Raw genomic sequence first — 11,947 nt, 5'->3', positions numbered from 1 at the left:
ACAGTTAAAAAGTACTACAACTTCCACTTAGTAACCTAAATCATAAACTGTTATTTCGTAACTGGTCATTACCCAGAATTATCGAAATTCAACCGGAAATCCCTTATTTCTTATTATCGTTTGAATTATTCCGAGGAAAATGTGGATGTGTCATCAAGAGTAATGAATTTTACCACGGCTGATAAAGAGATCAAGAGAAGCGTAATCAGAATCCATTTTCAAAACCTAACCAATGTATGAAAGTACAAAAAATGTGGTAAAAGAAAAAAGAGGATTGTTATTGATTTTTGTAGCTTCCCAGCAGTCAGCAACACTCGGCACATTTCGAATGTTTACGTGTGTTTAGGGATAACGTAACATGGAAGGAGGAAGAGAAGGGCGGCAACGTGGACGAGATTTATTTTTATAAGTGTGGCAACGTTCGTCTTCCGACTTGTCCAACAAGAAATTTCTAGCCTTTTCCCTCATCCCTGCCGCTTGCTGAAGGACTGCATTGCCCCAAGTCCACCATCTTTCTCTTCTCTAAAGCATTTTCTACAGATCGGACGTTCTTTGCAGTGCATGGCGCTTAAAAATTTAGCTCGGCGAGCGTTTTGGTCGCTGCCGAGCTCTTTTTCACGCCATTCAAGTGGGCTCGACGCGAGGATCATTTCTAACCGTATCTCGGTGAATTGGCTTTCTTCGCAGTCAGATAAATGGTGGCCAAAAAATCAGCTCGATCTCGACAATGGAACAAGCACGGTGGACCACGCCCGACGCCATTTCCAGACCTGTGCAACTCGTCTCAAGAAAGGTGACCTTTCTCGCGCACAAATGGTTGCTTCGATGCCTAAACTAGACGAAGGAACGCAGGGCGAAAAGCTGTTCGACGTGCCATATGACGAGTAAGCATACGACATTAATTTTTCGCCATTTTATTTGTGCGTTTTTTGGTTATTAGTAGTTTTATGACGTATTACATAATGAGGTTTTGCTTTCAGTTAGCCTGTATCTTGTAGCTTGTTTTTTTTTGCCATCAGGAAGCCATCAGTACCCATTCTAAAATAATATGAAATATCTCTTCGATTACAGTAAAATCTTCCTTTTCTTTTAATTAATGTGCTAGAATTGTTACACATCATTGCTGCCAAGAAAATAAATCCTCTAGTTTAGCTTTACAAGTGTCTGATAAACATTAGATATTGATTTATTTTCTTGAATAATTTAGATGATTTTTTCATCAAAGACAGACAAATCAATTTCCTGATGAAGGAACACCCAATCGGCTATTTGATGGGATTCGCTTTGCAGACCTTCCCATCTGTGACATTAATGCGACCCCCAACAATACAATCATGACACTTTCTAACAGTGCTGGTAAGGGTTTCAATACAGATAATTCGAATGAAAATTTATGCTTAAATTTTTGCTGTCTTCTGTTTATAGGTTGTGTAAAGATAATTCATAGTTGTGGCAGAGAAGGCTTCAAAAACACACGTGAAGGGACTAACATAGCTGCACAAGCAACAGGCATTACTCTTGCTACGGTATGATCATACTTTTTAAGTAAAAAAAAATGGTGAACTTAATCAATTCTTGAAAAATTTACAGAGAGGTATTGGCATTGGGATGAAAACTGTCCGTGTAACTGTTGCCGGGCTTGGTCCAGGGAGAATGGTAAGTTCGAATTATCATTTATCAACACAATTTTTTTCCTCCTTCTTTAAATGCGACTTTGGTTATTCAATGTCAGTAAAATTTAAGATTATACCTAAAAATGCTTCTTTGCATTGATTTTCTTAACCAACAAAACTTGCTTGTGTGACCATGTTTACATGGTATTTCAAATATTTGGTGTGTGCATTCAATGTAAACATTAAAATTTATTGAGAGCCAACTAGCCAATTTACTACATTGTAATTGTTTTCATTTAATTTTCATCACTAAAAGTTGAAATTTGATGGAAGCTATTGTTTAGAGTGAGTTTTAAATTGTTTAGAGTGATTTTTAAATATTTTAAAATTATTATGAAATAAGATACCCTTTTGTAAATTTTTGCTTTGTTAATCATAGCAACACCTGTCTGTGCTTATAGTGTTGTGATTATACAATTGCAATAGCGGATTTAATTCTTAAACATCGAGTAATTTCAAACAAAATAACTCAAGTTATTTAAATCAATATTTCTTGCTTGCTTTTAAAAATTTATTTTATGAAGTTCTTAAAGTTGATGTAATGCAAATTCAATTAATAACTTTATGTAATTCAATTCCAGGCTGCCATAAAAGGATTAACAATGGGAGGCATGAATGTGGTATCCATCACCGACAAAACACCGGTACCTTGGGTCGCGCATCCTCGCCCCAAGAAACGGAGAAAGCTGTAAGCTCAACATTTATCCACATTGCCAACATCTTACTTAATTGTCCTCAGACCACTTGCTAAGGGACATTTTTGCTTAAATGATGGCCGTCTTTCCTCAACTTGTTAAAGCGTTTTGTTCTATTTGGCCATTTGGTGCCACGTAAAATTTTGCGCTATGTAATTGACGCATTTTTCGCGTTAGTAATGAACCCGATTCAAGTTCGATGGATAACATTCTAGCCTTCGAGTTCATTTAATTTGAAATCGAATCTTATTGAGGCTAACTTCCCTCCATACTTCCTTAGTTGCTCTTTAACATCTTTAGTGTAAATATTTCCCTAGTAACTAGTCATGATGATAAATGTAATGTTCGAAGGCAGAAGACTTGAATGCGAAGTTGTTAACTTCTGAATACATGTTTCGTTCAAATAATTTTTAAAGTATGTTTTGTTTGCTTCTGTCATCGCATAGGGATTTTCTCTTATTCTTTTTGCCATCTGAGCAATTCGATTTAGTGTAATTTAATTACTTTTCCCACTCAAGTTTGCCAACTTTAGTTAGACTTTAGTGAACCGACTGTGCTCTTCGATCGTTGATTTTTTTTCCAGTTACAATTTTTAGATTTGATTGTTCGAATATTTTCAAATAAGGCATCGACAAATTTAGTTAGATTTCTACCCGTTTGGCAACAGAGGAAACGGAACAAAAAAATCTAGTGATAATGGCGTCGCAGTCTACAGCCAACGAAGAGTTTCGCTCCTCACATTGGCCTGTCCGTTAGTCTGTACAGTGGTTACTGCACACGTGCCATGCAAACACTAGTGAGCCATTGATTATTAAGAATCGTTTTGTCGATTCATTTGTGTTAATTAACTCGAGTTAGTGGAAAGAAACGCTTTTTCGTCTCCACTTTTGTCTGGTACTCAAGTCTCGTTGAGCAGCAGCTGCCCCAAAATGGCCGCCCTATAGAGGCAGAGGCCAGGCGTGTACCTCAGTAGCTTTCGAGTTGATTCTGAACTACTGTTTGTTTCTGAGGCCTTTAACACATTTTGCTAAACATTTTTGTTTCCCTCGTCTTGCTCTGCTTGTTCATCGTGTTGTTGGTGAAGAATTTCAACGGTGGAGTCATTTAACTGCCGATTTGGAAAATGCCAAAGGTAGGTGGAATCGTTTCTCACAGACGAGCTCTTAGTCAATTTTGTTTTGAATTGTGTCCATGTTATGTCAACAATCTATTGTCGGTTTATTTTGTGAAGAACAACGTGATCTAATTTTCGGTTAAACAGTGGATCGGATTTGCCTTTGCTTGCGAGATTCCTCAGTGCTTTTTAAGTGCGTCGATAACACTAAACATTTCATGAATGGAAATGTTTGTAAGCTGTCATCTATTTCAAATGTCTAAATATTGTTCTAATGTTTTGCATCACGTTTATCTGTGCATTTTTGAAAGTCTTTACAATGTTCCGGTGACCCTTTGTCTCGATTCGAGGTTGCAATTTTGCAATTTTTTTCGTGTTACTTGAGTTCTAGTTGTCCATCGAAACTAGTATGGTTAAGGTGATCACATTTTGTTAAAACGAGTGTGTGCCACGCTAATTTTAGTGGATTCAGCTTCTCCTCGACGAGACTCGTCTGATTGTCCGTAAAACTTTTTGATTTGACTTGGACCCTTTTGAGTAATTTTAGTCTGAATTTTGCGTTCTGTCATTGCGGATCACCAGCAAAATTCGCCAATTCGATCAACACCCGTTCACTACATTTAAATACATTCTCTGCCATTCTTTAAAACAGTGATTGAATAAACGATGAAAGTTACCTAACAGCGAAATAATCCAGTTATTAACTCAATGTTGCCCTGTTTAGCTCTCGGATGATTCAAACGAAGATTCGCCGTCGGAAAACTCTGGATCAGACTCATCAGCATCCTCCAATAGCAGGTTTGATTTACACAGACTGTGATTTTTAAGTTGTTTCAATTGCACTTCATCTTTTATTTGCTTCCTAAAGTGGATCGGATTCTGGCTCGTCATCTGGTTCGGCTAGCGAATCTGAAGCCGATTCTTCGCCAGCGAAGAATAAGAAACACGTTTCACCACCATCCAGTAAAAGTCAGCCTCGACGAGCAGCTTCTGCAGCCAGCAATGCAAAAGGCTATCAGTTGAGCGACAGTAATTCATCGGACGAGGAAGAGGATGCCGTCGCTTCTCCTCCATCACGTCGGCCTCCGCAAGCTGGCCAACGTGTTGCCCACAAACCCAACGCTATTGTGGCAGCTAGTCGCCGACAAATAGCTATTGTATCACGGGCTCCAGCTCGTAAACCTCAGCGTTCAAAATACGCCCAGTCATCAGGGGATGAATCCAGCAACAGTGATGATGATGATTCACGAAGGTGGTTTTCCTATTTTTCATACTATGTTCAGCATAAAGCATATTGTGTTCAGCACCTATTAAGCTTTTGAGCTCTCTCATTACTAAGTCTTTTTGCATATCGACGTTAAAAGAATTCAGTTGCTACTTGTGCCAAAGAAATAATGTAAACAATCCGGGTTAACATAATTCACAAAGAATATGTTTTAGGTTTTTGAGCTCCCAGTTTTTGTAGAAGTTGAATTTAATTCTTTTAAAAGTATTTTATGTAATTTTTTTGTATGTTTTGTTGAAAATCGAACTGATGTTTTTTTAGACCGTCAACTCGTCGCCAGGGAGCTTCAGTCAGTTATAAAGAAAATTCGGCAGAGGAGACTGGCTCGGAAGATTTGGTAGAAGTGGAATGGGGCCAGGAAGCTGTCGCAGCTGCCGTTGAGTCTGAAAACGCTGAAACTATCGAACGGATCATCGACACTCGGATGGGCCGTAAAGGAGGTTGATTTAGCTTTTACCATCTTCAAACATGGGATCCAGTGGTTTTCAATTTTATGATTTTCAACTTAAGCTACCGGGCCGTCAACGACCATATACACGATAGAAGAAAATGGAGATCCCAATGCCAATTTCTGTCCTAAACGTGAGCCAGACAAAGTTGAACAGCAATTTCTCATCAAATGGCTTGGGTGGTCTCACATACACAATACGTGGGAGTCGGAGCAAACACTGCGTGATCAAAAGGTACATTTTCTGACTTTTTTCTGGACAGCTTCTCCTTTCTTGCTTACAATTCAGTCATAGTTCGAATGTGTTCCTGGATCACTAAAACCATTTTGAGCTGAACAAAAAAATATTGTTATGTGTATTGCATGTGCAAGTCTTGGGTGTAAAATTAAACAAAACGTTTGGACACTATGGATTGTGTTAGGGAAATTTCATGCATTCAAAAGAAAACGAGAATTCCCCTAACTTCACACACCTAAACCAAATGTTTCCACTGGTCCCGTTCAATTAAATTTCCCTACCACATCAAACCATGGCACATTAATCACATCCTGCACTTTGTCCTTTTTTTTTGTTTGCGTGTTTTGCTTTGATTCCTTATACTATGACTCCGTGCACACTCCCTTGGTGTTTGTGGCTTCTGCCCTTCCTCTCCTGGCTTTTGTGTTGGTGTTCCTACCCTACCCTGACGCTGTTGGTGACGCCGTGACCGATCCTGCCCGCTACTTGCCGCGATAAACTTCAAGTCGTACGCATTTCAGGTCAAAGGGTTGAAAAAATTGGAAAATTACTTGAAACGTGACGATGAGATCCGCGTGTGGAAAGCTCGTGCCTCACCAGAAGATGTCGAATACTACGAATGCCAACAGGAGCTGCAGCAGGAGTTGCTCTTGAGCTACATGGCTGTCGAAAGAATTATTGGTAATCTTGTCAAGTGCGGTTCGTATTTATGTTTAACTAACGGATTGAACACTTCATCTTCTAGCTGAAAATCGTAAAGCTGAAAGCGAGCACCCTGATTATTTGATCAAATGGGAGAGCTTACCATATTCAGATGCGACTTGGGAAGACGGCGCACTTATCGTGAAAAAATATCAGATCAAAATTCGAGAGTTTCGTGAACGAGAGGACTCTAAACGGACACCCAGCAAACTGTGTCGCGCCCTCAAATTCCGCCCCAAATTCACTCCTCTTAAAGAACAGCCCGATTTCATTGGTGGTGATCCTGTAAGTCGACAAATCCTCACTACTTTTGCTATTCATCCGATATGTTTCTCGGATATTTTAAGAATGTAATGATTTTCGTGACAGACTTGCACGCTGAGAGACTATCAGCTCAACGGGCTTAACTGGATGGTACACGCCTGGTGTAAGGAGAACTCTGTGATTTTGGCTGACGAAATGGGTCTCGGCAAAACTATCCAGACTATCAGCTTCTTAAACTACCTCTTCCACGCCCAACAACTCTATGGGCCTTTTCTGGTCGTTGTGCCTTTGTCTACCATGGCTGCATGGCAAAAAGAGTTTGCCCAGTGGGCTCCTAACATTAATGTTGTCACCTACATCGGAGACATGACTTCAAGAGATCTGGTACGTATTTTTAATTCCTACCATGCCAAACTAGACGCAACAAATGTGCTTCAATGTCGGTTTTTATTTGTGCAGCTGAGGCAATACGAATGGTGTCACCCTGGAAACAAGCGACTCAAGTTCAACGCTCTCTTGACTACCTACGAAATCCTTCTCAAAGACAAATCGTTTTTGGGTGCTGTCAGCTGGGCGTGCCTTATGGTGGACGAAGCTCATCGATTAAAAAACGAAGACTCTCTTCTTTACAAATCACTCAAGGAGTTTGATACCAATCATCGCCTCCTCATCACCGGCACGCCACTTCAGAACAGTCTGAAAGAACTGTGGGCCCTGCTTCATTTCATCATGCCTGAAAAGTATTGCTCAAATTTTATCATCATGGTCTTCTATCAGCTATGTAACGTCTTGCTGTATTTTCGCCTGATAGATTCAACACTTGGGATGTTTTTGAAGAAGAGCACGGAAATGCTGAACAGAAAGGTTATTCACGATTGCACAAACAGCTGGAGCCGTATATTCTCCGTCGTGTCAAAAAAGACGTTGAGAAATCCCTTCCTGCCAAAGTATTTCCCTATTTTGGCGTCATGTTTTCCCCTGACTAAAGTACCCATACCAAATCTTTCTAGGTCGAACAAATCCTTCGTGTAGACATGTCTTCGCTTCAGAAGCAATACTACAAATGGATCTTGACGAAGAACTATACAGCGTTACGGAAAGGAAACAAGGGTTCAGCCAGCACTTTCGTCAATATCGTCATGGAATTGAAAAAGTGTTGCAATCACGCCTTTTTAACCAAGCCTCAAGAGAACGAACGGCGTTATGGAGCCAGTGCTACTGAACAGTTGCAGGTCGGTTTGGCTGAAATAATCGACCAACTTGTAATCTGTATTAACCTAACGCATTTATTTATTTTAGCAATTGATTCGTGGCTCGGGAAAGCTGGTGCTACTTGACAAGCTATTGGTCCGCCTGAGAGAGACTGGTCATCGAGTACTGATTTTTTCGCAAATGGTGCGCATGTTGGATTTGATCGCCGAATACCTTCAGCTGCGCCATTTTCCCTTCCAGCGACTCGACGGTGGCATAAAAGGCGAATTGAGGCGCAAGGCAATGGAGCATTTTAACGCTGAAGGATCACAGGACTTTTGTTTCTTGCTGTCTACCCGTGCCGGTGGTCTTGGCATTAACTTGGCCACAGCCGACACCGTCATCATTTTCGATTCAGATTGGAATCCACAAAACGATTTGCAGGTAAGATTAAAAATGTGTTTAATGTAAGTAGAACGGTGTTATAATCATAGCGTTTCGTGATTTCTTTACTAGGCACAAGCACGAGCCCATCGTATTGGTCAAAAGAACCAAGTCAATATCTATCGTCTAGTGACTAAAGCTTCAGTTGAGGAAGACATTGTTGAACGAGCCAAACGGAAAATGGTTCTTGATCATTTGGTGATCCAGCGGATGGACACAACTGGTCGGACAGTGCTTGACCGCAAAGCGAACAACCCCTCTAACGCTACGCCTTTTAACAAGGAGGAACTTAATGCTATACTCAAATTTGGTGCCGAAGAGTTGTTCAAGGATGACGAAGATGGCGAAGACGAGCCGGCCTGTGATATAGACGAAATCCTTCGACGAGCTGAAACGCGTGACGAACCAGCCCCGCAGATGGGTGATGAACTTCTTTCGGCATTCAAAGTAGCCAGTTTTACCATCGATGAAGAGGAGCCCGTCTCCATGAACCCTTCGAGAAGTAAGCCAACTGACAACGATGAGGAGAACCGCGCTTGGGACGAAATCATTCCGGAAAATGTGAGGAAGAAAATTGACGAAGAGCAACGTGAAAAAGAAATGGCTGACCTGTACCTTCCACCTCGTCGAGGACGTGGACAGCAGCAACCAGCGGACGGTAATCAAATAGCTTTTAATTTAAACTTGAACGTTTTTGTGAATGTTCTTACTCTTTAGGAAAAGGCGTTGCTGAGGAAGGTAGATCTCGCAGACACCAACAGGAAGAAGAGTCGGAAGCTAGTGAAGATGGATCAGATGATGATAGACCTCGGAAGAGAGGTCGACCCCGAGTCAACGCTCGTGAAAGTGTTAAAGGCTTCAGTGACGCCGAAATTCGACGATTTCTAAAGAGTTTCCGAAAATTTGCATCACCACTGGACAGACTTGATGCCGTCGCAGGCGATGCTGAATTGCAAGAGAAGCCGCTAAGTGACCTCAGAAAGCTAGGTGAGCTCATCCTTGCCCGATGCCAGGAGGCACTTGAGTCACAAAAAACGGGCAAAGACATGCCAGCAGAAGTAGTTGATGATGGCATGACGGCTGGTGGACGGAAAAAGCGTGAACGAGGTCCTTCATTGAAGATATCAAATGTATCTATCAACGCCAAAACCTTGATGACTTCCCTACACGAGCTCGAACCGCTTTCTAAACTCTTGCCAGCTAACGTGGAAGAAAGAAAACGCTGGTACTTACCAACCAAGTAAGTTCTTATAAAGAAATTAAGTATGTTTGTGATATCAAGTTATTTAATAATGTTATTTGTTTGCGCCAGACTCCGTGATCCACATTGGGATATCGATTGGGCCAACGACGACGATTCCCGGCTGCTTTGCGCTATCTATGAGTACGGCATGGGCTCTTGGGAAGCTATGAAAATGGATCCCAATTCCGGATTGTCTGATAAAATTCTTCCCGACGGACAGGATGCTAAACCGCAAGCCAAACACTTGCAAAACCGAGCTGATTATCTACTCAAAGTAATGTCAAAACTCTATGAAGCCCAGCAGTTGGGCAAACCAGTCAAACCCAAAAGACAACGTAAACCCAAAGCCGTTTCCAAGTCATTGGTCGGCGAAACGGAAGATATCAGTTCTGGAGAAGATTTTACTCTTAATAGCCCATCGCCGAGTAACTCGACTCGTCGTGCTTCCTCGTCAAAAACATCCAAACCAGGGAAGGTCAAAACCGAGGACGAAGATTCGCATATGGAGAGTCGTACTGAAGACGAACGTTTGTTACCCCCTTGCCGTCTTATTTCCGACGTGAAAGAAGGTCGCAAGAAAGATTCAATTACGAAAAAAGACAAAAAGGTCAAGAAAAAGGATGCCGGACCCATGCACTTTACTGCCAATAGTGTTCCTCGGGCTGTTGAAATTATTGGTGAATTAGATCCATCCATATTCAACGAGGTAATTAATTTTGAGTTTCAGGTTGTTGGCCGTAAGTAAAACTAATTGTAAATTTGAATTTGCTTTCACCAGTGCAAAGAAAAGATGAGACCCGTGAAAAAGTCTTTGAAGGCGCTGGACAACCCTCCCCAGAGTATGTCGGAAACGGAACAGGTTCAGCATACTCAGCAGTGCCTTTTACACATTGGCGAACACATTGACAAGTGCCTGGCCGCCATACCTGACCCCGAACGTAACAGAGTTTGGCGCAAGTAAGTGAAGCAGAGTTTGCATGGGGTGTTGGATTTAAATTAATAATTTTCGTGGCGTTTATTCCGTAGCAACCTTTGGTACTTTGTATCCAAATTCACTGAATTCGACGCCAAAAAATTGTTTAAGCTGTATCGTAATGCCATCAAGAAGCAGGGTAAAGGAAACGAAGATGGCGAGAAAAGTTCTACCAAGATTAAAGACAAAGAAGGGCGGACTAAGGACAAAAACAAGGAGAAGACGCCTAAAGTCAAAGAAGAGGTAGTTTGCTTATTATTTGTTAAGAAGAACGTTTCCTTTAATCTTGCGATTGTTGTTTTTTTTTTTTTTTAATAATTAGAATCGTTCCTCGAGTTACAACATTCCAACTAAACGTCGTCATGAGCCGGAAGAGGCTCAGCAGCAACATTTACCAAACAAAAGACCATATAATGGTGCGACTATTGTCGATAGCTGGGTTGACAAAGCCAATGACTACGAACGTGATCGAGGTAGAGGGCCAACTCCTTCTCCGACGGAGAGGAGAGAACAATTCCCATCCGAATGTGAGCGTGATCGAGACCGGTAAGCTTCGCAAAATCGATATCTTTCTTTGGCTATGAAATTGATATGTTATCATGATTGTTGACAGTCGAGATCGTGATAGAGAAAGAGGGCGAGATCGAGAGAGGGATCGACTTCCTGCTGGTGGTGCTTACAGTCGCCCGCCGCCACCACCTCTGGGAGCCACAAATTACAATCCACATGTCGACAGAGATCGGGATAGGGATCGGGAGCGTTGGATGGGAGTTCCTCGTGACGAAAGATACGCCAGTGAAAGGTTTGTTACCATTGAAATTGGATTGAATAGTATGGCATATTCTGATTATTAACTGTTTATCATAGGCGAGACGGATATGGTCGTCAGCATGCCGCTGGAGTAGGAGCTTCCGGATTTGCTCGTTCGGATCGAGATCCGCGGGATCACAGAGAACGTGATTACCGACCGCCAGCTATAGATAAAAGGGGTTACGGACACGGACCTGCAGGTGGTTCTCATAGCGGTTCTCATTACGGTGACTTCGAACCTCCGCCCAATCATGCTCGTGGGATGCAAGGTAGTGGCTATGCGGATTGGCGTGGGAATAAAGATCGAGAATACCGCCGCGAGTTCGCAGATCGTCGCCCACCTCTCCCACCTCCAAACGGATCTTGAACATCTTTTGCGCAAGTGTACTTGTTGTCCCTTTCTTTCTCATCCGTTCCTCTTTTAGCAGTTAATGAGCTAATCTCATCGACTCTCATGGGGATTCGCAATTGCCTTTTGGTTTCAGGATGCGCGATATAAAGTCACGAATAATAGAAATCCTATTTGTATTGGACCGTATCACGCACTATAAATGTTTTGGGATGTGCTTTCAATTGGCTGCCAACACCACGTTTACTATCTTCAAAAATTTTGTTTTTTTTTGTCACTTTTGGAAATTTTTTTTAAACGTCGGACATATTATGTGTGTGTCATGTACCGTGTTTCCTTTTTGTACCTTGTAGGAAAAGGAAAAGATAACAGAGTTGTGCTCGTTTGAAGTTACGGTCGCGCCCCACTTATACATTGTAAAGAAAAATAAATGTTTTATGGACATGCCTGTACATAAAGAAGAACGAATACATTTTGTGTTGTTAAAAATGGGGTGGTTTGATTGCTTTATTTATTTC

General features: G+C 41.6%; 2 protein-coding genes across 4 annotated transcripts; both read left to right on the top strand.

The window, feature by feature from the left end:
• Positions 1-426: 426 nt before the first annotated feature.
• LOC124341823 (28S ribosomal protein S11, mitochondrial-like) lies at positions 427-2,775 on the top strand. 2 transcript variants are annotated; one of them, XM_046794768.1, is made up of 5 exons: positions 427-884; positions 1,226-1,356; positions 1,426-1,526; positions 1,591-1,656; positions 2,255-2,775. In XM_046794768.1, exons 1-5 carry the CDS (start codon positions 562-564, stop codon positions 2,363-2,365), a joined length of 732 nt encoding a protein of 243 aa, XP_046650724.1. In that variant the 5' UTR covers positions 427-561; the 3' UTR covers positions 2,366-2,775. The 2 variants fall into 2 exon arrangements, with proteins under 2 accessions (XP_046650724.1, XP_046650725.1); XM_046794769.1 differs by having other exon boundaries at positions 428-884; positions 1,208-1,356.
• Positions 2,776-3,055: 280 nt separating this feature from the next.
• LOC124342024 (chromodomain-helicase-DNA-binding protein 1-like) lies at positions 3,056-11,918 on the top strand. 2 transcript variants are annotated; one of them, XM_046794992.1, is made up of 21 exons: positions 3,056-3,348; positions 3,453-3,500; positions 4,207-4,280; positions 4,351-4,734; positions 5,029-5,207; positions 5,278-5,450; positions 5,960-6,134; positions 6,199-6,440; positions 6,525-6,803; positions 6,879-7,159; positions 7,231-7,366; positions 7,430-7,651; positions 7,719-8,054; positions 8,127-8,712; positions 8,772-9,294; positions 9,367-10,003; positions 10,076-10,254; positions 10,324-10,513; positions 10,593-10,816; positions 10,884-11,072; positions 11,138-11,918. In XM_046794992.1, exons 2-21 carry the CDS (start codon positions 3,492-3,494, stop codon positions 11,445-11,447), a joined length of 5,328 nt encoding a protein of 1,775 aa, XP_046650948.1. In that variant the 5' UTR covers positions 3,056-3,348; positions 3,453-3,491; the 3' UTR covers positions 11,448-11,918. The 2 variants fall into 2 exon arrangements, with proteins under 2 accessions (XP_046650948.1, XP_046650949.1); XM_046794993.1 differs by having other exon boundaries at positions 3,056-3,500; positions 5,975-6,134.
• Positions 11,919-11,947: the final 29 nt, after the last annotated feature.

The sequence above is a fragment of the Daphnia pulicaria genome, chromosome 6 (assembly GCF_021234035.1).
Source record: "Daphnia pulicaria isolate SC F1-1A chromosome 6, SC_F0-13Bv2, whole genome shotgun sequence".
NCBI classification, from domain to species: domain Eukaryota; kingdom Metazoa; phylum Arthropoda; class Branchiopoda; order Diplostraca; family Daphniidae; genus Daphnia; species Daphnia pulicaria.
This window is presented reverse-complemented; position numbering and strand designations above follow the sequence as displayed.

Coding starts and splice junctions, on each gene's coding strand:
- LOC124341823 (XM_046794768.1), top strand. CDS start 562: ATGGCGCTTAAAAATTTAGCTCGGCGAGCGTTTTGGTCGCTGCCGAGC. Junction 1,357..1,425: donor GACACTTTCTAACAGTGCTG/GTAAGGGTTTCA, acceptor TTCTGTTTATAG/GTTGTGTAAAGATAATTCAT. Junction 1,657..2,254: donor GGCTTGGTCCAGGGAGAATG/GTAAGTTCGAAT, acceptor ATTCAATTCCAG/GCTGCCATAAAAGGATTAAC.
- LOC124342024 (XM_046794992.1), top strand. Junction 6,441..6,524: donor ATTTCATTGGTGGTGATCCT/GTAAGTCGACAA, acceptor TTTTCGTGACAG/ACTTGCACGCTGAGAGACTA. Junction 8,713..8,771: donor ACAGCAGCAACCAGCGGACG/GTAATCAAATAG, acceptor CTTACTCTTTAG/GAAAAGGCGTTGCTGAGGAA.